Raw genomic sequence first — 26,788 nt, forward strand, 5'->3', positions numbered from 1 at the left:
ACGTTGTGCCCATAGCTGTGCCTTGCACTTGTCTGTAATACTCATTATTGAAGATGAAAACATTATTCGTCAGACACAAATCGATCATCTCAAGAATCATCTTCGTGTGTTCTAAAAAATTTAGAGATCTTGTGTTCAGAAAGCTTTCACAGGCCTTTTTCCCATATTCATGCCCTATGGATGTGTACAGAGAAACTACATCCATAGTGGCCATGATATAATTGGTTTGCCAGGGCATATTTTCAATGTGCGTCAAGAAATCAATTGTATCTTTGATATAAGATGGGAGAGAGGACACAAAGGGAAAAAGTGTTTTGTCTATGTACTTAGACATATTTTCAAGGGCGGAGCCCATTGAAGAAACTATTGGTCTGACTGGAGGTTTCTTAATATCCTTGTGGATTTTCGGAAGAAAGTATATTATCGGAATCACTGAGTTTGTCGTCTTCAGGAACTTGCAGTTATCCTCAGTGAGGATCCCTCTTTCTACCCATATTCTGAGGAAGTCCCTTACTTTATTTTCCAGGGTTTTAGTTGGATTACCTTCAATTTTTTCATAGCATTTTTTGTCATGCAATTGTTTATAAGCACTCTTGATGTAGTCTTCTCTGTTCATCAGAACAATGTTTTGACCTTTATCCGAGGGCTTTATTATGCAATTGCTGAGGGTCTGTAGTTCTTCAACTGCCATTCTTTCCATCATTGTCAGGTTGTCTTTGTATCTAACTTTCTTTTTCTTACGATACTGCTTGAGATCTTCGATGACCAATGTCTGGAAGGCTTCGATATTGTTCCCTAGATTGCTAACAGGGTTGAATTTGGACTTCGGTTTAAGTTTACTTTTCGCTGTCCAATCAGTTCTGATGTCATAATCTCCAAGGTCCACTACATTGGTCACATCCGTGACATCTGAGTGTGCCTCTCTCTCTATTTCAGCTAGGTCTGTTAGAGCTTCCAGATCCCTGATAGTCATTTCTGTTTTTCCGCCTTCTTTTGGTGTACGCCTATTAGCACATTCTGTAGTGGCAAAACATTTTTTTAAACGTAACTTGCGCACAAAGTGGTCAAAGTCGATGCGGGTTTCAACATAATTGAAATGGGTGGTTGGGCAAAAATTCAATCTGAGGCTCAAAACCTTCTCTTGATGTTCGGTAAGGGTATGGTTGGACAGATTGATGATTCTCAGACCTTCATCCTTAGGCATATCATCTATTTCCCAGAGCGCAGCAATCTGTCCGGGATATTGCTGGCCGTATTGGTTGCCCCTCTGCCCCCTCCTTGTTTTGCCTGGCTGCCTCTGCTTTGTCCCCGACCTTGTTTTCCTCCTCTTGATTGTTTTTGTTTTTTGCCATCTTGGCATAAAAGTCTCATTTCGTCTAAAACATTTAGACGTATAGTTGGTTCATCACTCTCACTCATTGTAGCATCTGACTCTGATGCAGACGTCTCCAAATTGCTTCCTTTCCCACTTACTTCTTCGGGTGTTAATGTTTTTTTCATAAAAGTTCTGTCTCAATTGATCAAACCTTCGGGCAAACGTGTAAACACTTCCCCTCTCGTAATCTTCCTTATCACGCAAAAATGTGCGCTGTTTGCGTTGTTTAATTTCTTCCTCATATCCCAACAGATTTTTTTCAATATTTTTCTTCAATTTCTTTCCCTCTTCACTTTCGGATAGCTCAGTCAGATTCTTCTCAACTTCTTCAATTTTCTTCAATATTTTCTTGCGGTCGGTTCCTGCATATTTAATTAGGACATAGTCTCTATCGTTTAATTTCCATAACGTTATTTGTCTACTCGTGGAAAGATTCTAATGAAAAAGGAGGCCACTGCTATCACAAGAGTTGTTTGCTCTCCACTCATCAATATGGTCCACCAATCTTCTTCGTTATATGACTGGTACTTTAACAGAGGCTGGCCTAAAAGGGTATTTCTCTCCTCCGTTAGCCATGGGCACAGTAATAGCAAATGTCTCACTGTTTCAACCACTTCTGGGCCCTTAGAGAAGCAACATTTATTCTGGTCAGATTTCCCTCGTATTTCCATGATCTGATTGGTGGGCAGCAGGTTTAGTTGCGTCCTAAGAAACTGTGTAGCAATGTAATCTGCTAGGGAACTTTACCAAACAGCCTGCATTCTGATTTATTTTAATGCCGGTTGTTGGTAAGTTTGCAGTTAGATGATAGGTAGAAACAACATCGAGAGTGTGAATCCAGTCAAATGTTCCTAGTTTTCTTTTCACTCTTGATGGGTTTGACATCAAGTCTACTTCTGTGAAATTTATTTCCTGGAGTTTCAGTCTATTTTTGTCTGTCTAAATTTGTGAAAGGTTATTTGTATAACTGTATAACATTAAATAAAATTAAAATAATACATGTCATTAGTGTGTTCTGTCCTTTTCTCTGACCGTGAAAATAGCAAGAGTCACAACCTTTTCCCTCTTGATTTAGAGAAAAGGGTTTTCGGGATGCCTTTGAGCAGATGTGAATTTGAAGAATTTGAATGTGAAAGGTCCTGGCACACGTTTGTAAATGATAATTGAGAATGTGTACGATTCAGCTGCTTCACAATGTTGTGTCTTTGTGTGATCTGACAGTTTGAATCACTATTTCTACTTACTTGATCAATTTCTAACATCTGTGATCATGATTAGTGTTTCACTATAACGTTTTTTGAGTCTAGAATTTCTTCTCTAGTCTTCTTACCCTTACATTCTATTACTGCAGTGTGATGGTGTGCCCTTCCTCGTCCTGCTCTTCGTAACACTCCCCCATCTTTCTCACAACTCATCACATTTCATTGTCCTTTCCCTTTCTGAGAACAGCAGCATTTTACCCTAGACTCCACTGTAACGTGACTACACATTCAAATCTCATGCACAATTACCTCATACTATTGTTTAATTGGTCTAACCTTTGACACAAGGCATTATTTATACTAATATTTGTAGTTGTAAATTAACAGATAATGGAACATTCAGAAAAAATAATGCGCCTCATCACTAGTTGGGTGGTATCCCGCCGGGATACCACCCGGGCTAATAGCGTTACTGCCACCAGGTCCAGCACTATTAGCGCCGGATCAAGGGTTCGGCAGTAATGGGTATTCTATGGGACATTTTCGGCACTATTAGTGCATGAAAATGGGCATTAAACTGGCGCATTTAACCCCATCTTAGAGCTCGGGGTAAATGCTGCCAGACTCGTGATTCGGCAGACCCTTAAATGCAGTGGCAATAGCATTACCACTGCATTTAAGGTCTACCGCCCAACTTGTGATGAGGCACATTTTTGTTGTCAACAACCTAATTAGAAAGATCAATGTTTCACTTTTGATCACAGATTACATACATCTCAATATTCTTTAGCCACGACTGTCTATCTATATTATTATGGAATTACACTATCAATGTCTTCTTTTATCTGAGGTTTACAATCAAAAATCATATTTACTGGAGGCCACCAGGGGGCACGGGCAAGATGGCCGCCTGAATCTCCACCTCCCCGCATGGCCCCGGGAAACCCACGGAAAAACATGCCTTAAGTGCTTTTTAACCCCATCTATCAGCGATCGTTGAGAAGGGGAACCGCTTTGGACTACCCAGAAGCTGGTCCGGACTTCGGAGATGCCCCCGTTCCCGAGATAACGACCTGTGAACGGCGACCCCCCTGCACCTGAGGGAAGGCCCCCGGGCGGGAGCCGCACATCGCCTAGCTGCGTAGTGGTGGGAGGAGTCGAATTCCCCACCCGCTCTGCCTCGTGCACCGAGACCTGAGGTGCTCTCGACGGCTCGGACGGGCCCTGCAGAGATCCCCTTCAGCGGCGTAGGCCACACGGCTGACAGCCCCCACCTCTCCGGACATCTCAGAGGAGCCCCCACGCCGGATGCAGCGGGTCAAACGACCCCACCAGAGAGGAGTAACGGCCCGTGCGACCAACACTCAGGGCCCAACGCCGGGCGGGCCTTCTGAGAAGTTCCAACAGCCGCCGGCGACTGGCCCATCCATCATTGGGGATACGGGGGCACCACCGCCACACCTACACCGGTCCGAGGGGCCGGGGGACCTGCGCTCCCCCCACCGCTCTCACCACCAGTGATTCGTCTGTGCCCGGGCCGACACGGCGGCGCACCGCAGAACCATCTCAATGGCCCACGTTTCCACACCTGACCACCGCCCCAACGGCCTTCCTCCCCACAGCCCCCACGGGGCTCCGGATCAGTGGCAGAGGCACCCACCCCACCACCGGAGAAGGCTCAGGCCGTCGCGGTAGCGCGCCTGGGCCACCCCACTACCCAGCAGAAACCTCAGGAGAACCCTATAGCTTGGTGCGATCGATGCCCCATGAACTGGAGGGAGACCCTTGCGCAATACCAATACACGCCTGGGTCCCTCGAAATGGAGACCGGCCCTGCCGCCTCGCAACCCCCGGACATGAATGCCATACAGAGCAACATCCAAACGATCCTAGAAGAGATTAGGGGTATGAGGACAGACATGGGGGCCAAGTTGGCGGACCTCATGGCCAAGGTTTCAACGCTGGAGGGTCGGATAGAAGGGGTCGAGTGCAACAAGGCATCGACGGACATCCTCGAGGCACAAATGGAAACTAGATTTCCGGAACTGCACCGCCGCGAGGAGGACCTCCAGCTCAAGGTCGACGACATGGAGAACCGGGAGAGGAGAAACAACTTGAGAATTTTTGGCCTTGAGGAGACAGAGGGAGAGACCCCGGTTGGACTTGAAAGCAAAATCCAAGACATCATCAGGATTGTCCTGGGGTTGGACTCGGGGGAGACTCTCCTGCTTGATAGAGTCCATCGGTCCAGCGGGGGGGGTAGAGGTCCACACTCAGTTCTTGCAAGATTTCACTACTATAAGGACAAGGCTAGGATATTGAAGAGGGCTAGAACCCTACGGGATATTCAACATGGTAACTCCAGGGTGACGATTTACCAGGATCTCCCGGCCCTCACTCTCCAGATGCGAAAGAAATGCGGCACTATCACCAGGTGGCTACAAGAAAAGGGGACACGCTATCGCTGGGGCCACCCATTCCACCTAGCATTTGAATGGACGGGGCCAGAGGTACCAACTAGTCACGGAGGCGGAAATCCGAAGGGCCACCGAGGATCTCACAGGCGACATCTGGGGACCATCAGAAAATCAGGACGAAACCAACAGAGACCGCCCTCGTGCCCCTCGAGGCCCAGACCTCTCCCAGGGGAAGCTAAAGGTCAAAGGCTCACGTAAATTCCGAAAAACCAAACATCCACCCACAGACCGAGGAGACCCTATATGAGCGTACGAGCAGCAACCAAGGCTCGCCTTTCTGCACAGAAGGCCTGATCCACACCCCACTGGAGCACGCGACGATTCATGGAGCCCGCCGTTCATAGTGTTCTCGCCCCACGACCTGTGGGGAGTTCTTTGTGTAATCGACTTCGGTCAGGGTTGAAGTGTTGCCCATTTAGAGGCTGTTGTATGGTTTCATAGGAAGTTGCACGGCGACTCCACACGGACAACGGCTGGCGCCTCTCCAGGCCTCATGCCGTGACACGCCCCGCCAGGGGCAAAGGGGACACGACCAGGTACCAGGGCTGGGGGGGGGCTGGCTCGGGAGTCGCTACAGCCAGTTCCCCACGCGGATCAGAAAGGGCCGGTACTTAACGAAGAGAGACATGTGGGAAAGCGCTACACCTAAGAAAATATTTTCCCGGGGCCAGGGAAGCGACCCTGGTGGTTCGTTGCCAGTCACATCCCCACCCGGGGACCCGGCGGCGAACGCCCCACAAAACGGGTAAGGGGGGGGTTGCCCCCCGTGGGGCTCGATGGGAAAGGGCAAACCAGCTCAAACTATGGACACTTTTTTTGCAACGGGCTCCGAGTAGCAGACACTTAGAGGCGATTTCAGTGCGCGTAACAAAAAATGACAATGATTGAAGCAAAGATAGGCACGTTGAACGTCAAGGGCCTTAACTCCCAGAATAAGAGATCTCTCACGAGCAACATGTTCCGTAATCAACACCTAACGGTTCTTTTCCTACAGGACCAGTCTGCTGGAAGGACCTTTGTGAATATCTCACTAATTTGCTTTAAGTAAATGTTCAAAATTTTCCAAGAATTCTTCAAAAATAATAATAAGTTCAATTAGTTGTAACCAAAAAATCTTTTATTTAGAAATCTGCATTTGTCTGAGGCCTTTATCAAGCATTATATTGTCCAATGCATTTCGGTCTGTGCTAGACCTTCTTCAGGGACTATTAGTGATCAAAAGATAAAGAATAAAAAATAAAGATCATGTTATCTAATATGTTAATAACAGTATACATTTTCATTTAATCTAATGCAACATTTTACATTGTACTTAAAGTTTGCTCCAAAATGTACCTGTATTAAACGATGCTTCTAATCTTAGGCCTGTTTGTATTCAATTCCTTATTGGAGAATTATCCAACTCTGCTTCACTCAAACATGCTTGTTTATATTTTGTTATATGCCCTTTGTGCAGCTTGCTTCTGTTCTTGATAATCTAAATGATAACCAATGTATACTTTAAATTTCAGCAAATATCTAGTCACAAATGGTTCTATCAACCAGAGTTTCACTTGTTCTCAAAAAGAGTCTTACCTGTAGTAAACAGATGTAGAAGCAGCCGGGCACCTTGCTCGCGTGAAAACGCGTTGCTTGTTGCTCGGGCTGCTTTTATAGTGCAGAAAATGGCGCCGGCGCGCAACGTGATGACGTCATCAACGTGATGACGTCATCGCGTGCCGGCGGCCATTTTGAAATGTAAAAAAAAAAAAAAAAAAAAAAACTTCAATTGGATGTCGACTGTTCCTTTGTGTGTACCAATGTACATATACAAACTTATGATGTGTTTAACTTCTGGGGTATTAGATCTTTTTTAGTTTCACACATAATTGGTTTCTTAGAGTATTAACTCTATATTCCTGAACAAAGTAAAACCAGCTACAATTCACATGTTCCATATTATGGTATAATTGCCACACATAAATTGTTATATTATTAGTTATTTTCTCATATGAATTATTGCTGTTGTAATTCCACATGAAGTTCTGTATATGTTGTTTCAGGTACATGTAACGCGACTATCAACACTTTAACTTACTTAATATGAACACCCAATGATACGAACCAATTATTTACTGATATGCTCCTGGTTGCTATATACTTCAACTTTGTATACATATTTTGGACATTTAATAATTAACAGCATACTCACATTCATGTGTTGGTACCTAATTTCAACGTAATTTCATTTCATTAAATTTACTTTAAAGAAAACATGCAAAGTTACATTCCTCATTGAGGCCATCCGGATGCATAGAGTTGAGTTTTTCAATCCAGTAGGTTTCCTTCTGATTTAGAAGTCTGTTAATGTCAACTCTCTGTCCTTGAGTAACTTCCAATACATCCAAAATTTGAAATTTAATTTGCGCTATTTGATGATTAGCTTCTCTAAAATGTCTTGCTACTGGAGATTTGATGTTTCCTGTACGAATATTTGAACGATGTTCGTTCCATCTTGTTTTCGCTTTACGGGCGGTTTGTCCCACGTAGTACTTGCCACATGGGCACTTGATACTGTATATAACATTCATAGTGTCACATGTTGCGAATTTCGTCAAGTAGATTTTGCGGCCTTTGTTTGGGTGGAACACAACGTCCCCTTTCTGAACCATGTTACAATTTGAGCAGTTCAAACATGGAAATGTTCCCTTTCTTGTTGTTCTTGTTTTTTGTGTTTGAATGTCACTCCTTATCAACATATCTTTAATATTCCTGCTTCTGGTGTAGGCAAACATTGGAGGAGTGGTATAGAGGTGTCCCAGTATTCTGTCCTCTGATAGAAAATGCCAATGTTTCAAAACAATTTTCTTAACTTTATTACTCTCTGTAGAATATTTAGTCACATTCATAAAACATTAGAAAAACCACCAGGCAGACCTATTGTATCAGCCACTAACAGCATTTTACAACCTCTAGGTACATATTTGGATTATTTTTTGCAACCTATAATACAAAATACTAACACGTACATTAAGGATACCACTTATTTTTTGAATATTCTCACGAACATTACTATGAATGAGAACAGTATTTTATTTACCGCAGATGTACGTAGTTTGTATACCTCAATTCCTCATAATCAAGGACAAGAAGCGGTGGAATGGTTGTTACTAAATACTAGAGGGGTAGAAGCATCTAAGGAATTTTTAATGATTCTCTTGGATTTCATTTCACAAAATTCATACTTTAGATACCAACAACAGTACTATTTACAGACGAGTGGAACTTCTATGGGAGCCACAATGGCACCCAGTTACGCCAATAGTTTTATGTATAAATTCGAAACAGAGAATATACTGAATCATGACATTTGGAAACATCATCTCCAATACTGGGGAAGATACATCGACGATGTATTCGGAATTTGGCAAGGAAGTGAAGAACAGTTCGTACAATTTACAAGATTCCTGAACACAATCGACACACATATACAATTCACAACAACTTATAGTAAAAAAGAAGTTAACTTTCTGGATGTCACTGTGTCAAATCAGGATCTCAAACTTACCACTACCTTGTACCGAAAATCGAGCGATCGTAATAATCTGCTGCATCGTTTAAGTTTTCACCCTCAAAATACTCTTAGAAGTCTCCCTTACAGCCAGATGTTAAGGGTTAAGAAAATAGTGCAAGATGAAGTGGAATGTGGTAAGCAAATACAAGATATGGCAAAGAGATTTTTATAAAGAGGTTATCCTATACAAGAGATCAATGATTCTATTTCCAAAGTGATAACCATGGATAGACAAGAGGTATTAACCAAATCTACGTCAGTTAAAGAAATACCATTTATCTATGTGACTAAATATTCTACAGAGAGTAATAAAGTTAAGAAAATTGTTTTGAAACATTGGCATTTTCTATCAGAGGACAGAATACTGGGACACCTCTATACCACTCCTCCAATGTTTGCCTACACCAGAAGCAGGAATATTAAAGATATGTTGATAAGGAGTGACATTCAAACACAAAAATCAAGAACAACAAGAAAGGGAACATTTCCATGTTTGAACTGCTCAAATTGTAACATGGTTCAGAAAGGGGACGTTGTGTTCCACCCAAACACAGGCCGCAAAATCTACTTGACGAAATTCGCAACATGTGACACTATGAATGTTATATACAGTATCAAGTGCCCATGTGGCAAGTACTACGTGGGACAAACCGCCCGTAAAGCGAAAACAAGATGGAACGAACATCGTTCAAATATTCGTACAGGAAACATCAAATCTCCAGTAGCAAGACATTTTAGAGAAGCTAATCATCAAATAGCGCAAATTAAATTTCAAATTTTGGATGTATTGGAAGTTACTCAAGGACAGAGAGTTGACATTAACAGACTTCTAAATCAGAAGGAAACCTACTGGATTGAAAAACTCAACTCTATGCATCCGGATGGCCTCAATGAGGAATGTAACTTTGCATGTTTTCTTTAAAGTAAATTTAATGAAATGAAATTACGTTGAAATTAGGTACCAACACATGAATGTGAGTATGCTGTTAATTATTAAATGTCCAAAATATGTATACAAAGTTGAAGTATATAGCAACCAGGAGCATATCAGTAAATAATTGGTTCGTATCATTGGGTGTTCATATTAAGTAAGTTAAAGTGTTGATAGTCGCGTTACATGTACCTGAAACAACATATACAGAACTTCATGTGGAATTACAACAGCAATAATTCATATGAGAAAATAACTAATAATATAACAATTTATGTGTGGCAATTATACCATAATATGGAACATGTGAATTGTAGCTGGTTTTACTTTGTTCAGGAATATAGAGTTAATACTCTAAGAAACCAATTATGTGTGAAACTAAAAAAGATCTAATACCCCAGAAGTTAAACACATCATAAGTTTGTATATGTACATTGGTACACACAAAGGAACAGTCGACATCCAATTGAAGTTTTTTTTTTTTTTTTTTTTTTTTTTTACATTTCAAAATGGCCGCCGGCACACGATGACGTCATCACGTTGATGACGTCATCACGTTGCGCGCCGGCGCCATTTTCTGCACTATAAAAGCAGCCCGAGCAACAAGCAACGCGTTTTCACGCGAGCAAGGTGCCCGGCTGCTTCTACATCTGTTTACTACAGGTAAGACTCTTTTTGAGAACAAGTGAAACTCTGGTTGATCTAACCATTTGTGACTAGATATTTGCTGAAATTTAAAGTATACATTGGTTATCATTTAGATTATCAAGAACAGAAGCAAGCTGCACAAAGGGCATATAACAAAATATAAACAAGCATGTTTGAGTGAAGCAGAGTTGGATAATTCTCCAATAAGGAATTGAATACAAACAGGCCTAAGATTAGAAGCATCGTTTAATACAGGTACATTTTGGAGCAAACTTTAAGTACAATGTAAAATGTTGCATTAGATTAAATGAAAATGTATACTGTTATTAACATATTAGATAACATGATCTTTATTTTTTATTCTTTATCTTTTGATCACTAATAGTCCCTGAAGAAGGTCTAGCACAGACCGAAATGCATTGGACAATATAATGCTTGATAAAGGCCTCAGACAAATGCAGATTTCTAAATAAAAGATTTTTTGGTTACAACTAATTGAACTTATTATTATTTTTGAAGAATTCTTGGAAAATTTTGAACATTTACTTAAAGCAAATTAGTGAGATATTCACAAAGGTCCTTCCAGCAGACTGGTGCAATTTAACCAGTCGACAGCGTAACATTATTTCATACCTCCCTTTGCAACGGGGAGGAATCTGGCGACAGGACCAAATACTTTACTAAGTTTAAATTACTGAATTAACTTACAACGTAGTGCCCACTCTATTCTTTCTTTGGACTCTTTTCCTACAGGAGACACATTACAGGCAAGGCAAGGAATCGAAGATCAAGGGGAAAGACATTGGGTGTAATTACTGGGCCTCACACAGAAGTTCTAAGAAGGAAGGGGTGGGAATCCTCCTGAGCAGGGCGTTCCATCTTACAGACATAGAAACCAAGAGGGGTTTTGGTGGTCGTTTTTTGGGCATTAAGGGAACCTGTGAGGGAGAGTGTGTTACCCTGGCCACTCTATACGTGCCCAACTCAAAACAAATACACTTCCTCACCCAGGTCTTTCATGTCATGGATGAGTGGGCAGAGGGAGCCATGATACTGGGGGGGGACTTCAACCTTATAATGGACCCGAGGCTTGACTGGTGGTCCGCGAGAGGGGGGACACCCAGGGGCATCTCCAAGGACAATCTGGCCCTGCAGGCCCTCCTGAGAGAGCGCTATTGGGTGGACATCTGGCGAACAGCAAACCCGAACCAGGGTGGGTACACCTTTTTTTCGCCCCCTCATTGCACCTACACCAGAATCGACCTTTTGTTAATCTCGGAAGAAGGGAACGGGGTGGCACAACAGCCGAAGGTGGAAGCCATAACTTGGTCGGACCACGAACTCCTCATAGCGAATTGGTCACTGCCCATCTCCCCAAGATCTTCCCGATGGCGTTGCAATGATACACTCCTCAGGGACCCATTATTTTGTGATTTCATGATGCAGGAAATGCTGGCCTATTTTGAGACAAACGACACCGGTGAGACGGATATGTCCATGGTGTGGGATGCCGCAAAAGCCACTTTCAGGGGCCTTCTCATAGCGGAGGGTTTGAGACATAAATGGGAGAGGGGCCTAAATCGAGGGTAAACTCCACGCAGAGTTGGGCGCTCTGCGAGCCAGACTGGGCCTCCCGGGGGTGGATTGAGGGGCTCTCCTGGAGGAGATGCAGGGCAAAAGACAGGAACTCCATATGGTCCTCATGGGGGAAGTCATCAAGAAAATGAGATACACTAAGCAGAGGTACTACGAACGGGGAGATAAGGGCGGACCCTACTGGTGCAGAGGGCTCGGGGCTGCAGGGTTGAGAGGGGAGTCACTCGTCTCAGGGATGGAGTGGGCGGGATTCACGGGGGCCGCAAGGAAATAGTGGAGTGTTTCGCTGACTATTACAGCAAACTCTATTCCAAAAAGGCAGGCTAATCACTGGAGGACATCCGTGCCTACCTGGCAGAACACCCTCTGCCTAGGCTGTCCGATGTGGAGCTAGAGGTCCTGGAGAGAGAGATATCGTGGAAGGAGGTGGAGGGCGCCATCAAAAGACTGAAGGTGGGAAAGGCACCGGGAGAAGACGGCTATACAGCCGACTTTTACAAGCAGACCCAACCCGTCCTGCTGAAGCCCCTGGCCAAATTGTTTAACCAGATCAGGAACCGGGAGTCCATCCCACCGACATTTTTGCAGGCCCTCATCACTGTTATACCCAAACCCGGCAAGGACCAGACGGAATGCGGGTCTTATAGACCCATCTCACTACTCAATCTGGACAATAAGATCTTTGCCAGAATCCTGGCCACCAGACTTGAGGGCTGCCTCCCGCGCCTGGTACACCCCGATCTTGCGGGATTTGTCTTGAACAGGCAGGGTTCTGATAATATGCGGAAGACGCTCCATGTGCTTGCCTCGAGAGGGGTCCGTGACGAAGGCGCGCTTCTACTGGCCCTTGACGCGGAGAAGGCCTTTGACAGGGTCAGCTGGGCCTTTATGAGGGAGGTATTCACAACCCTGGGTATGGGCCTGAGGTGGCTGGGTTGGATCTCCGCGCTCTACTCCTCCCCCTCCATTAGAGTGGTGGCAAATGGGACCGAGTCGAGGACATTCCCCCTCGAGCATGGTACACGGCAGGGATGTCCTTTGTCCCCCCTAATTTACGCGCTCGTGATGGAACCATGGGCAATCTCGATCTGCAACAATGCGGCCATCAGGGGAGTACAGGTCGGAGAGATGCAGTGCAAAGTCTGCCTTTTTGCTGACGATGCACTGCTCTATATCACAAATCCATCCCAAACAGTCCCCCGAATGCTGCAGGACCTATCGGGGTACAAAGTTAATCTGGAGAAATCGGTGGCGTTCGTAGGGGGTAATTTACCAGACTCAGAGATGACTTTTGTTAACAGGCTCCCCTTCAGGCTGAGAGACGACGGATTCAGGTACCTTGGAGTCCAGGTGACCCGTGACCCCGAGGGCCTATAGCCGGCCAATTCCCCCCCCCCCTGGTCAGCAATTCGGAAAGACATAGAGCGATGGTCAGGGTCGGGGCTCTCCTGGATGGCACGTCTCAACCTCATAAAAATGGTAATTCTTCCCAAGTTTTTATTTCTCTTCCAAATGCGCCCGGTGCTGATCCCCAAAACGTTTTTCAAGGAAACGAAGCGAGTCCTCCTCAACTTTCTCTGGTCAGGGAAGAAACATTGAATCTCCTACGAGGTGCTGCCAGACCGAAGGAGGATGGAGGGATGGGATACCCTGACCTTGAAACATACCATAGGGCCTCCCAACTGAGGGTCCTGGTCGACCACTTTGCCCCGGGGACGAAAAAACAATGGGTAGCCATGGACAACGGCCTCTCACGGCCGTCACCACAGAGGAATGGCTCTGGGTCCCGAGGAAAAAGATCCCCAGAAGTGTCTTGTATCACCCAGTCCTAAAAGTGTTGTGGTCCCTATGGAAAGGGGGAGAGGGTTACTACCGCTGGCTCACAACCTGGCCCTCCCCTTTGAGCTGCATTTGGGCCCCGCGCTTCCTGGCCAAGATAGCGGAGCCAGCGGTGTATCAGACATGGTTCGAGGCAGGCCTTAGCAGGACTGGTCACCTCTGGGTGGGGGGCTCTTTCTTACCCCTGAAAGATCTGGAAGAGGCCCTGGGGATAGGTACCCTGTCCCCCTTTCGCTATCTCCAGCTTAAGGGAGTCCTGACCGAACCATCCTGGGGGGACACCCTCAGGAGAGACCTTACAGACTTTGAAAAACTCCTCCTATCGGCGAGGGGCTCCAAGGGAATAATATCCTGCCTCTACAAGCTCTTCCTCTTTTCTGTCCCGCGAGACCCCCCACCTGCACGCACACAATGGGGAAAGGACCTGGGTGAGGATATCGACGACGAGAGCAGGGAGATGTGTAGGCGGGCCAACCGCTCCACAGCCTCACTCCAGTATCGCCACCAGGCCCTCAAGGTATTGCATCGCTGGCACTACCCCCCGCAGAGGATTGCTAGAATGAGGCCAGGGTACGACCCACATTGCTGGAAGTGTAGGACCGAAAGGGGGGATTATTTTCACATGTGGTGGAGGTGCCCGGTGGTCCAAAAGTACTGGGAGGAGGTTTTGACATGGATTAAGGGGATAGATGGGGTGGAGCGGCCTTCCTGCCCTTGGCTTCTCCTTTTCGGAATTGACATTGGGGACGATCATGAAAATACCCATGACCACATGCTCCAGGTCATGTTGGTGGTGGCCAGGTGCTGCCTGGCACAAAAATGGAAGAACCCCGGAATGCCCGGGGAAAAAGCATGGGTAACCAAGGTACGGGCCATTTACGACATGGAATTCTTCACGCATTTACTTGACGAATCTAGATCCAACATCGAGGAAATATGGCTCCCCTTCTTCGAAAAATACGGCCGCACAGTGTAATCTTAGGCTCCGGACCCGGAGAACTCCCCTCTGGGGGCATCAGGCCAGTGTTCACTGGTCCAACTCCGAGTCCTTCAAAGCTCGGCCCATGACTTCGGCATGCCAAGTGCACAACATGTAGACTTTGCTATGCTCTTTTCGGAACCCGACAAATACGCAATTATTGAGAACTTGAACTGGTGGGGGGTTGGTGGGTGGGAAGGGGTGGGGGGCGAGGGGTTATAACTGGTTTCCTGTTTATTCATGTTTAAATATGCTCTGCATTGTTGTAACACAGGTGCGAAACCTAATAAAATTTGATTTAAAAGAAAAATCATATTTACTCAAGTACCAATTATTATTTGATAACTTTGGGCTCTAAGATTAAAAGAAACATCTTTTGTTACCTTTGATAGTACATAAGTACAATCTCCATGGAATCTGTAGCGATTGTCATCATATGTAGTGATATGAGAACCTCCTTCAATGAAGCACATCCCAGAACAAGGAATGTCCACACAGTTCCACCGCCCACCAACACAGGTGCTAATGGGTACAAAAGAACATAATAGTTAGTTATTGCTTCCATCTTATTTTTTAATGGTGCTGGATTGTAAGCCTTTTCTGGAAGCAGTGCATCTTGGAAACCAGACTCAGCTTATGTTTGCTTCTTTTAATAGAATGCAGTCAATGTGACCATTTAATTATTTAATTACACAATTTGATAATGCGCTTTAGGATCAGGGCTTAGTTTTTCAGTTTTCAGTTTCTAAAAACATTCATTGAGGTTTTATTTAATATTGAAAGCCCATGTATTTACTTAGCTAAGAAGTCAAACTAGAGTGCTTTTCCTCCTGTGTCCCAGTGACCAATCTAGGTAACTTACATTGGGTGCTTCACGATGGACAGGTGATAAAAGAGGCACATTAAATTGTCATTGTCCTGTTAGATTGTCCTCAGGCCTAAAGCAGCCAGAACCCAGTCTGGGTGTCCACCCACCAAAATGCACACATCCAACTGATATCTTCAGCAAAACACATATCGATAGGAAGCAGCTATCATCTGACAACTACACCAGCTGCACACATATCCAGTGCACCCACGCACCATACAACACTATCTCTCTTTACTAACCTGAACTACGGTTCCCAAGGGCGTTCAACCTACCAGCGCTTTGAGGTCATACCAATGATATGTAAGGCCAAGTAACATAACATAACATAACATTAAGAGAGATTTGTTCCTTGTGGGTTGCATGCAAGTAGCACAAGTAGGTTGTCCTTATCCAATAGTCACCATGTTAGTCACCCTCGGAGCAAGTAATACACAATCGTAACAATGGTCCATCGTGCAACATTCCTCGGTGACAAAATGTGCTACTACTTCACATTCATTTACAATTCACCTGGTTTACTTTATGGAGGAATGCTATCTGATATGTATTATCAATCAAACAAGGCTTCCCTGGTGAAGAGACTCTCACCAAGCTTTCACAAGAAAAAAAAACATTTCAAAAGGTCTGATGCAGATGTCAAAAATAAGTTTACCAATGCAGCTGAAATATCCATATGCAATACAATGTTACAAGCATTACAGGGATTGAACATTGTGGCCAATAACAATGGTTATGTTCCTGCAGTCACTGTCGTATTGTCATGTGCCTGGTTAGTGAATTCACTATGATCCTCATGGTTAGATGTAGATCTCATCTTGTTGCTTTCAGAAGACCAACACAAAGATCACGCCATCCATTTCTGGTATACATCATTTGAACATGTTAAAGAAAGCAAAAACAGTACATTAATTCTCAATGGCATGTGGAAATCAGATACTAAAGACATGACAACTTACCAGCTTCGACATGGGGTAGTGTAAGACATCCCGGGGTGGTAGGTATCTCCATTGTAAGTGCAGGAGCACTGATCATGAGGGATGCAACCACGGTTATCTATGTCATCCAGGATAGTTCCTAGGGCAAGAAATGCATATCATCTTAGGACGTATAACCAACTGAGAAGGACATGTTCCATTTATAGAAGCTTCTTACAACTTGGCCTGTTAATCAGAAAATGTGAGAGACTAGACAATAAGGTCTAGCAGAGGTGATTGAGTCTGTCAAATGTGGGGCACAAGTGACAACCTGACCTTCATGAAGGATGGAAAAAAATGTGAATCCTAAATGTTGGGCTAACCTGTTCTCTGGATAACAGTTAGGCAGATTGTGGAGTAAGGTGTAGATGAGGGAAGGCCCTACCAGGGAAAATTGAGTTTCAGCAGCAGCGGCAATGGGTATTAGCTAAATACAAATATAGAGTAGCTTTTGGAAGTTTGCCAAATAAGTTAATCGCCATTCCGATAGCAAAACAAAAACAAAAAAACAATTGCAGATCTTTCATGTTTTTAGTTTTTGTATGTGTTGCATTCATATGCATTTTGTCTGGCACTTTTAGGGATACTGAAGTAATGTGATTCTGATATCTGTGCTCAATGAGTTGCTTTGCTTTATTTGTGGGAATAATAATCGGGACGCGAGAACCTCATGAAGCTGATGGAGGCCTTGAAACAACGTTGTGGCAAAAGGAAACACTGCAAATGATCCGCAGGTGTTTTGAGTGTGAGCAATACAACTAGGGATTTTAAACAATCATAGAGTCAAAGTGCAGGATTTGCACGCACCACTAGCCACGTGTTAGTGATATTTGAGTCTCGGTGACTAAGAAAGGGTGTGCTGTGTGTAGGAATTGAATTGAGGTGGCTGGCTAGTATCTTGCTACTTGAGTTTTTGCACCCTGATACAGAAGTAAACATTAAAATAAAGTTTGAAACTGAAGTATTAAAACATATCTTCAATAGTCATCGCTAAAATGACAGGATGAAAAAGTTCAGAGAATAAAAAGAAAGATTTTTTGTAAAAGTAAATTGCAAACACATTAAAAAATACAAATGTGGGGTGTGGCTTGCTGCCAATAAAGATGCATGCCTAACCTGAGCACTAGAAGGATGAATCCAAATTTGATTCTCATCGACCCTGATCCCCAAGTTGTGGCCCCAATGTCATACATCTAGTGACTCCAAATGGGCCTTTATGCTGCAGAGGATCAGGCCTTGCAGGGAGTCTAGCCCAGCCCAGTGAGCTTGTGGCTTTCCCCCTCTGTCCCCATGGTGTGTGAATGTTGGCTTTGGAGAGTAAAGGGAACATGCTGCTGTGTCTGTGAGATTGTCAGGCTATCTGGCTCTGCATGATACCCTGTTCATCATGTCTGGATGTCTAGCCATTTTTTGCATCCCTGTGCAGGGGCTGCCTCTGGTTGAACTGCGTGTGCTCCTTGATCCACTTTTGATCTGCATGGCGCTTCCAGTGTTTACTGTAACTGGAGGCAAGGCTGCTAGCGGACAGAAGACCATCATGTTTTCTCTCATGATATACTGAGGCTTGTGTAACTAAGTCGGGAGTGCTGTGGAATCATTTGAGTACCGGGTGTTGACTTGGCAGTGTTCTTAAGGATAGTCAAAAAGGTGCAACCTATGTGGTTTCAGAGATACACACTTCAACACTGAGTGCCCTCTGCCCAGTGGTCCAAGTCCTCATATTTTCACACATCAATAGGGAAAACAACCTCGTAACTGGGCTTACATCCACACACCTGGGCCCCCTCAAGGTAGCCCAACCCACACCACAGCCCGCCTCTTTACAGGTGCCTGCAAATGTAATCATATCCCTCCAACACTGCCTGAGCTTACTGGCTCACACCCACATCAGGTTAATATTCAAAACTTCATGTATCACCTAAAAAGCAGTTTCAAAAGAAACACCAACATAAGTGGCAGCTAAACTCCACAGATCTGGAGGATCTGATACCTCATCTCGCAAAATTATCAAAAGGGTGGTGACTAAACTAGCCTATTATGAGAACACTTGCAAGCAATCTTGCTCCTGCCACACCCTGATCCTCTAGAACTCAACCCACGACAGAGGTTTGAAATGCCTCTGTCATCCTCCAGTTCCGCAAAGCACAGAAAAATGTGCCTCTTTCAACAATACCTGCTGGACGGATAACAAAACCCTCTCTCCTTCCACCAAAAATACTGTGCTCCTTTATAAAATGTAAAGCCCAATTCTGTCGCCCCTTTTGTAAAGCTCTCGATTTTGAGCTAGGTTTGGCATTTAATCAATACAGTAAAATTCATACATGCTGTGAAGTTTGAAGCATGTAGTGATTGGGAAGTAGCTGGGAAGTGACCCACACATCAATCCTGGTTGCAAGATGGCCATTTAGTAATATTATCCCACTCAAGGCTCCATGCTGGAGTCAAATGAAGAACATGGTATACTCTACTGGTCTGGCACCTGTGTTTACTGAGTAGGGAAGTCTCTGGATTTTGAGCTGTCAAATAGAAAACGAGTCTCTTAACCAGCCAAATTCAGTTTCATCTATGTTAGTGGTAAGTAGTACACCATGATGGGAATTTTAACTGTCTTTTGAGACTTCAGGATGACAAGAAGGAATATGCTGAATATGCTGAAATAACAGTAGTTTCATTTACACAAAATGCCTGAGATGCTCTCTCATGTTCCACTGCCCCACTACTGGCAATTCATCCTTTAATCGCACAAACACTAGAGATCACCCATCATAAGCACTGGTGTGGAAGATGAGGTTGGCTTTTGAGAATGTAAAGGCATAGCTCAGAACGATGCTGGCCAAGATTTTCTGAGACACACCAAACTGGAGAAAGTCACTGGTAATGTCATATGGACGCATCAGCAAACAGGGAAATTTGAGGACTTGCACAGCGATCCAGCTGGTGATCCCCCCAATGCATTACTCAAGTAAAGGAACAGACATGCATATTTCAGGGTGGCCAGGGAAAAAGACAATCTATAGCATCTGTCACCCTAATGTGACTTGGTACATATTTCCCCAAATGGCCCCAACTTTGACATCTCATTCCCAGAGTGGATTCTCATTTGTATGAAAATATTTCAGAGAAATTATATAAATAGTTGAAAGGGAATTTCGGCTTTTTGTGGGCACAAAGTGTTATCTAAAAGGTACTGGTCAAGCATCAATTTGTCATAAAAGGTTTATGAGTTCAAAACTAGAAATGGGACTTGTTGCTTTACTGTATGTTTGTAACATAATCTGGTTTGGTAACCTCAATCTGATTGTTGGATGGTTTAATGTCAGGACCTCCAGATCACGTTGTAGGCCATATGAGACATAGAGAGCAGATCAGGACTTTTTAGATTACATGGTAAATGTATGATGGGGTTCTCACCCTAATGCTAAAGGACTCATTTCATTCGCTGACCCGCATGTAATTTAAGTGGCTACTGGTTACATTTTCGCCCCACATATCTTCTGACTTTCCCTCTGAATTTGTATTTACTGACATGGGTATCTTTTTCTTGAGGACTGCAGAAAATCAAATCAAATTGAAAGCCACATTTTTCAAAGCAGAGATGCTGCAAGAAAACCCCTTAATTTTTCAAGTGCATATTTGCTGGCTACAGTTTAGGAGACCATAACGATTTACATTAGTGTAATTTGTATTATTCAGGTGGCTTGAATATTGAAGGAAATTATTGCTTGTCTGTCTAGAGCAAAGACACTGATAACTTCAGTGTAGGAAAAACACTGTGGATGTGCGGGTGGTTTTTTATAGGAGGCAATTATTTCCAGGATATGACATCTTAAAATCTACAAGAGGAATATGATTGTGGAAGTGATGGGCTTGCCTCTGAGTTGTATAAGGCATACTGTATGCAGAAACTCTAGCGCCAATGCTTCTCAGGCTGAACAAGTAAGCTATTACATTACAGCGGCTCCCAGCTTTTATGCTATTAGCAGCCAGCACTATATTACATGGGAATGGAACAGCAATGAATACAATAATCTTTGGTCATATCATCACTTACCTGTATACTATATACTGAAAGTAAGATATTTCCAACAATCTTGGCAACCTGACTGTAGACAGTACTGACAAGTCTTTTTCACCCAATAACTTCACAGCTTATACAACAACCTATTACAAGTTACAAAGGCCAGTTACAAGGAAACAAGAATGTCATTATATTTAAGGTGGCAGGAGTGAAAGGTGCCTTGACAAAGACCTTACTTTTGCCAGAAACGCATTAGACTGGACTTACTGTGAGAATCTTTTTGTTGCAGTACGGTGATCCTTGTTACTACTTAAATGGATATCGTACTATGCACTAATTATTAAGTGAAAAATGACAAAACCTTGATCCTAGTTTTACTCCGGAGACACCTATTATCTTGAATTATTCTGTTTCAAGTGATCAAGTTGAATAAATGCATTTTAGTGGAGGGTAGCATTGTGAGAGAATATTAGCATTTAATACGTTATTCAGATTACTTGAGTAATCTAAACGTGGTTGATTTGAAGTTTGTTTAAAAATATGCTCTCAAGGGGATTTTATCAAATATCTGAAACAGAAATCATTGTATATAATTCATTTTGTACAGAACACACATTCCCCACAGATAGGACGTCTTGGTGGAAAACTGATCATGTAAAGAATGAAAGAATGTCATGATGTTTACAAGATAATGAGAATAAGATAATAAAACAAATCAAAGCATGTATAGATGCAGCAAGAAGAAACTGTGGTAGGAAAACAATCTGTAAACCAACATGTGCCTTTAAGGATATTGTTACAAATGTAGCTCCACCATGCCTGTATGGAAAGCAGAGCAGCCATAGACCAGTGTCAAAGAAGAAGCCTGAGGAGAACAACAGGAGTTGCATGATACTTTTGAAACAACAACTAGGTCAGTGTTCATAAGCCGGGAAAAAAGGGGCCACTACCAGCACGCTGCACAGGAAGGCAGAGGTATGGTATGGATAAGGAGGTACATAAAGTCAGTGGGACTGGATCCCCAATCAATATCCTGCAAACTCCACAAAAGCAGTCCATTAGCTACAGAAGCCGATCAGTCACGGCAGCCACATAACCTCTTCTTTTGGCAGAGTAGTGTGGCAAGCGACAAATACAGTTATTTCTCTTTGGGCGATATGTTCATGGCAAAGGACACATCATGTATCAGGTTACAAATGTTGATAAGAAATACTGTGAAGTTACAAAATGATACCTCTAGTTTTTTTTCACTAGGGAGGAGAAGCCAGAAAAAAGTGGTGGGTCTGTGTTTGGTGGATGCACACATGTGCCCATCTTCCATTTAACTTTGCTATTCTTTTCTCATGCTGTTTTGGAATATTATAGACTCCTACAACATTCAACGAATATTCCACAAATCTGGAGGCAGGGATACTAGTAAAAGTCAATTGTGAGTACCTTATGATTAATATACGCTGTTGAGAAATATCTCTTTGAATTAGTAAATGGACTGGTGTGATTTGAACCTACACTATTTTGTATAACTTTAGGGTTTCATTATGAACAATAGATGAAAAGGGGCTTTCTTGCAGTCATATAACCATAACATTTTTACAAGGGGAACATACAGTGTGATTCATGAGTCACTAAGGGGATATTTGAAATCTGTATGGCACAAAACATGTTGTCATCAGCAGCCCTGCCTCATTCACATCAATGAGATGTGTTTTGCATGCTAGCATATATATATTTAAAGGTAATGGATATTGTGAATGGTGGCAATATGATATCGGGGATTAGAAATTAATTTAATTCTCATACAACATTGATACGCCTGCCATGGACAGCAAAGTGATTTCAATGGTCTGTTAGGTGTTTATGCACAGCTTGATTCAGAAAAGTGCCCTTCCTCACACCATAGTCTTATCGTCCATCTAGACAATAAAGTATAGACAAGGAAGGTCGCCCCTATTTTATTTTTATTTAAAAAAACAAGCAAAGACATTACCATCAAAAATGAAAATTGCTCCAATCTTCTTGAATGCTTCCCATGTGGCTACATCTTTGTCTCCATCCAAAATGAAGGCCTCTCTGCTGAGGCCTTGCTAGGCAATCAATCCCATTTAAATTTGCCTACGAGAGATCTATTGCTTGATGATAACGCTATGAGAGGGGAAGAGCAGGAGTTGGGGAAAAAGAGTGCTTTTCTCCCACGAACATTTTCCATGATTAAAAACCCAAGTCTGCTACAATCAAATAAGGCCCATTTGGACACCCATTCAGGGCTCAAAATTATCCTCTCAAACAAGTCCAAGAATTACCGGGAATTTCCAATCCCTAAATCGCTCGAGAGTTCTAAAAGAAATGAGCACTATTCCGGCTCTAAAATTTCTCTCTACGGGGGATATCCAGCAATTGAGTTTTCCTCTTTGTCCGGATGAACTCCAAACTGGCTTTTGAAACAATTCTTGGGGCTAAGGAAGACTGGCTAATTAAAGGCTTTCAAATATCAACAACCCTACCTGAACTGATTAAATCTAAGGCTGACGAGCTGACCTCCAAACAAACTCCAAAATCTAAGCCCAATGGTGAAAACTTACCTTCGTCACTCTCAAGTATATGGGAACGTGTCTCTGAAATTATGTCTCAGGTCTTTCTTAAGTTAGGAATACCTGAGCAAAAGCTCTAGTGACAGATGTAGTGAGATGTTTATCCTGGAATACCAGAGGCTTTAGACCTTTTTTAGAAGATGCCAAAAAGTGTTACATTCTGCAGAACTTTCATGTGATCTCTTTCCAGGAAACTCTGTGTTCTGATGCTTTGGGATTGGCTGGTTTCACTACATATCAACAGATGGCACTAGGAGGGCCCAAAGGGGGTCCTAGTGGAGGCCTAATCACTTTATGCAGCAATTTGATTTTTGCTGCCTCCATTCTCTTATCTAATGATGTCAATGGTATTCTGGTGACAAGAATGAAAAAAAGAGAGGAGGAGACGAGCCCCAGTTGGATTATATTTAATCTGTACTGGAACCCGGCATTGTATCTTCTGGTCGATTTCTTAGGAGACCTCTCTGATCTTTTGTTGGGGTTTTCAGCTCAATTTCCAGAATATGAGATCATTATAATGGGTGATCTCAACTCTCAGTGCATTAAGACCTCACAGAATAGTCTCCCTAATAAGAAAATAAATTCCAATGGCCATGCATGGTGTAACTTTATGTCATTTTGGGATTTGGGGATGTTCAATGATAGTATGCGGGGTGATATTCTTAGCAGACATACCTGGCAAAGAGGCTCTTCGTACTCAACAATTGATTACATCTTTGCCTCTAAAGCAATTTGAATGTAGGATAACAGAGGGAAATCCAGATGATCACTGTATGGTAAAGGACACTCTTAAGTTGAGCCAAAGAAAAGAGGTCCTTGTCTCTTCCCAGGGTTTGACTGTAAACACTGCTGGAAATAGGCTGGTAAGGTTTGAAAGGGGTGGTCAGACCCTCACAAATCAATTAGAAATAGCTACCAACGATCGCTCAGTGAAACAACTCAGGAGTTATTGTATAGATTTAGTGAATTTCTTTGGGAATTAAACTCTCCCCTCTCTGGTCCCACTTTATCAACTGGGTCCATAAATATCATTTTGATAAAAATATGTATCAAAGAAAAAAGGTCAAACTATGGCAAAGATCACTTCTAAAGAAAACTAAAGTCCTGGAGACTGAATTGAGATCCCTTAATAACATCAATAGAAACTGGTTGAGATCTTAAAACTTCACAGGGAAACAGATAGAAGGGTAGGTAATGTGGAAGGCTGTCTGTGCTAGAAAGTCAAGAAACTTTTGGTCGATCGTGGGCTCGATAAATGGACTAACCACTGATCTCCAAGAAACTGTTATACAGGAAAATGCCTGGATCGAACATTTCTCTAGTGTATATGGCTCCATAGACTCTCAGGAATTTAAATTGGAACTGTGCCCTTTGTGGTCCCTCAATTACACTCGAGAGGACATTGAAACCTTAATAAAAAAATCATCCAACTCTAGGGCTGCAGGGCCAAACAGTGTGAGTAATGTAGTCCTTAAATTAAATCCTGAACTATGGTCTAAAGTTCTAACGCTTCTGTTTGATAATATCATTCTTAGTAAAAACAATCCCAGAGTCATGGAGCATCTCGATCATTATTCTCATCTACAAAAAAGACGACTGTTTAGTTCCATCGAACTATCGACCTATGTCACTATTAGATGCCGACCGATCTTATACTGGGTGAACTAGAGAAATGGGCAGAGGATAAAGGCATCATCCCCAAGCAACAGACATGTTTTAGGAAAAGACTATTCACGTCTCTCAATACCTTGATTCTTGGGTGTCTTAACTCACACTACCTTAGAAAGGGAAGGACCCCCCTGTTCGGAGCCTGGGTTGACCTTTCCCAGGCCTTTGACTCCATAAATAGAAATAGAAAATGGACTAGAAATAGACTATGGACTAAATAAAAATCGTAGGGGCTCCCAGACCACTTATTGTCCATTATTGTCCATCTTGATAGAGTTGCACGAAAGATCTTCATTCAGAGTCCGTCTATCCAAATCAGGCGTCCTCTCACAGTCTCACAGTCCATCCACATAAAGAGAGGGGTGCGTCAAGGGTGCTTAATTGCACACTTTCTCTTTATTTTATATTTGTCTGATCTTTTGCAATGGCTGGAGAAGGGCGAGCTGGTGGGACCTAAATTGGGTGACATGAAAATCAATTGGTTAGCGTACGATGACGATCTTGTAGTCTTCGACTACACGCAAGTCGGTCTGCAACGCTTACTTACTGCCCTTTCTGGATATGCCAAAGAAAAAAAACTAAAAATCAATCCTAATAAATCTAAAATTGTCGTTTTTAAACATCCCTTAAGGAAGTTGAAACCATTTACATGCAGCTGGATAACTCTCTTATTTCCATCTGTAAAGAGGTTATCTATTTGGGCTCTAAAATAACAGCTTTTCCCACCAGGTCCGATCTTCTTACAGCCATTGACTTGAAAATAGTTAACTTGGTGGCGCAAATGAAGAAAATTCGTCTTCAATACTGTACATTTTCTTTGTTGCCTCTCCTAAAATTCTATGTTGGGAAGGTGATCCCGGTGATTACCTTTGGTATGGAGTGTAACCTGTTGGCTTTTGACATTGACTGGGGTAAGATTGAAATTAAAATTTGGAAAAGATCTTTAGGGCTCCCATACTGTGTCCCCATCTCCTGCATAAGATTTGAATTGGGTCTAACCTCATTAAGTGGCTAGATGGGAGTGGAAATTGGTTTCGACCTATAGACTTATTCTGGATCTTCCTAAGTCCCCTCTGTATGAGGAAGGTGCAGTCTCCTTGTATAAATCAACAAACCTCCTACTTAACAAATTGAGATCTAGATGTGATGAGTTACTGGCTCTCTCGGATACTGACATTGACACCCTTATACAAAATCTGTTGAAAACTAAGGAAAAACTGCACCGCATGGATTGGATCAGAACTACTCTAAACTATCATCACCTCCAATGTTGATTGATAAACCCAGATCCTGTGTGCCTCAATATCTAAAGAAATGTCCGCATCCAGTAACACGGTTGGACTTCCTAAGGTTAAGACTAAACCTGTAACCAACCCTGGAAATTCTCCATGTTCGGTATGGGGACATCTATCAAAATGACACCTGTGACAAATGCAATGCAAATGTAACGCAGACTACTCATCATCTACTGATTGAATGCTTTGGAACTTGGCCCCTGTAGCATTGAGATTTCAGCGTTTTGTCCATGACCCTCTTTTCCTCTGTTCAGATATATGTGGGACAGATTAATTTCAGGGAATTAAGCTTTTCTTACATCTGAGGTGGTATCAGTCCTGAAAGAACTCAATCTTGTGTATAAAAAATGGCACCTATTAGTAAGCCTATAGTTTTATGAAAATAGTTTTCATTAGATACATTGGTTTTCTTTCAATTTTTCTTTTTTCCTTCTTATTTATCTCATTTTGGGCTGTTTTGTGTAATTTCTATTAGATCATTTATTAAGAACTGTGTGAAAAATCATATTTTACTAGCTGATGCACAATAAATAAAAATAAAAAATAAATAAAATAAAGTTATTGCACTTATCGATTGTTGCTTCTTGGGCCAGATTCACAAAGAAACTGGGGAACAGAATTTAAGAGGTGGTTTGCCCTTTGTGTCTTTGAGCCTGCTGTTCTCCACCACATATGTCACTAGTTCACAACAACAAAACCATATTATATGTGGGCTGGCTGTAGGCACAGAGGTCCCATGGACCCTTTGGCTTATCTAGGTGTCGGGCAAATTCT

At 42.9% G+C, this 26,788-nt stretch overlaps 1 protein-coding gene across 1 annotated transcript in view; it reads right to left on the minus strand.

Annotated features, from left to right (window-relative positions):
- LOC138505067 (mucin-5B-like) overlaps positions 1–26,788 on the minus strand; it is a 490,455-nt gene that overhangs the window by 360,945 nt on the left and 102,722 nt on the right. The window contains exons 4-5 of the mRNA XM_069625390.1: positions 16,428–16,545; positions 14,984–15,122 (exon numbers count right to left, since the gene is read on the minus strand). Of these exons, the coding sequence (XP_069481491.1) occupies positions 14,984–15,122; positions 16,428–16,545 (257 nt within the window). The remainder of the gene's footprint in view (positions 1–14,983; positions 15,123–16,427; positions 16,546–26,788) is intronic.

Source organism: Ambystoma mexicanum, chromosome 11 (assembly GCF_040938575.1).
Source record: "Ambystoma mexicanum isolate Mex_15411 chromosome 11, UKY_AmexF1_1, whole genome shotgun sequence".
In the NCBI taxonomy this organism is placed as follows: domain Eukaryota; kingdom Metazoa; phylum Chordata; class Amphibia; order Caudata; family Ambystomatidae; genus Ambystoma; species Ambystoma mexicanum.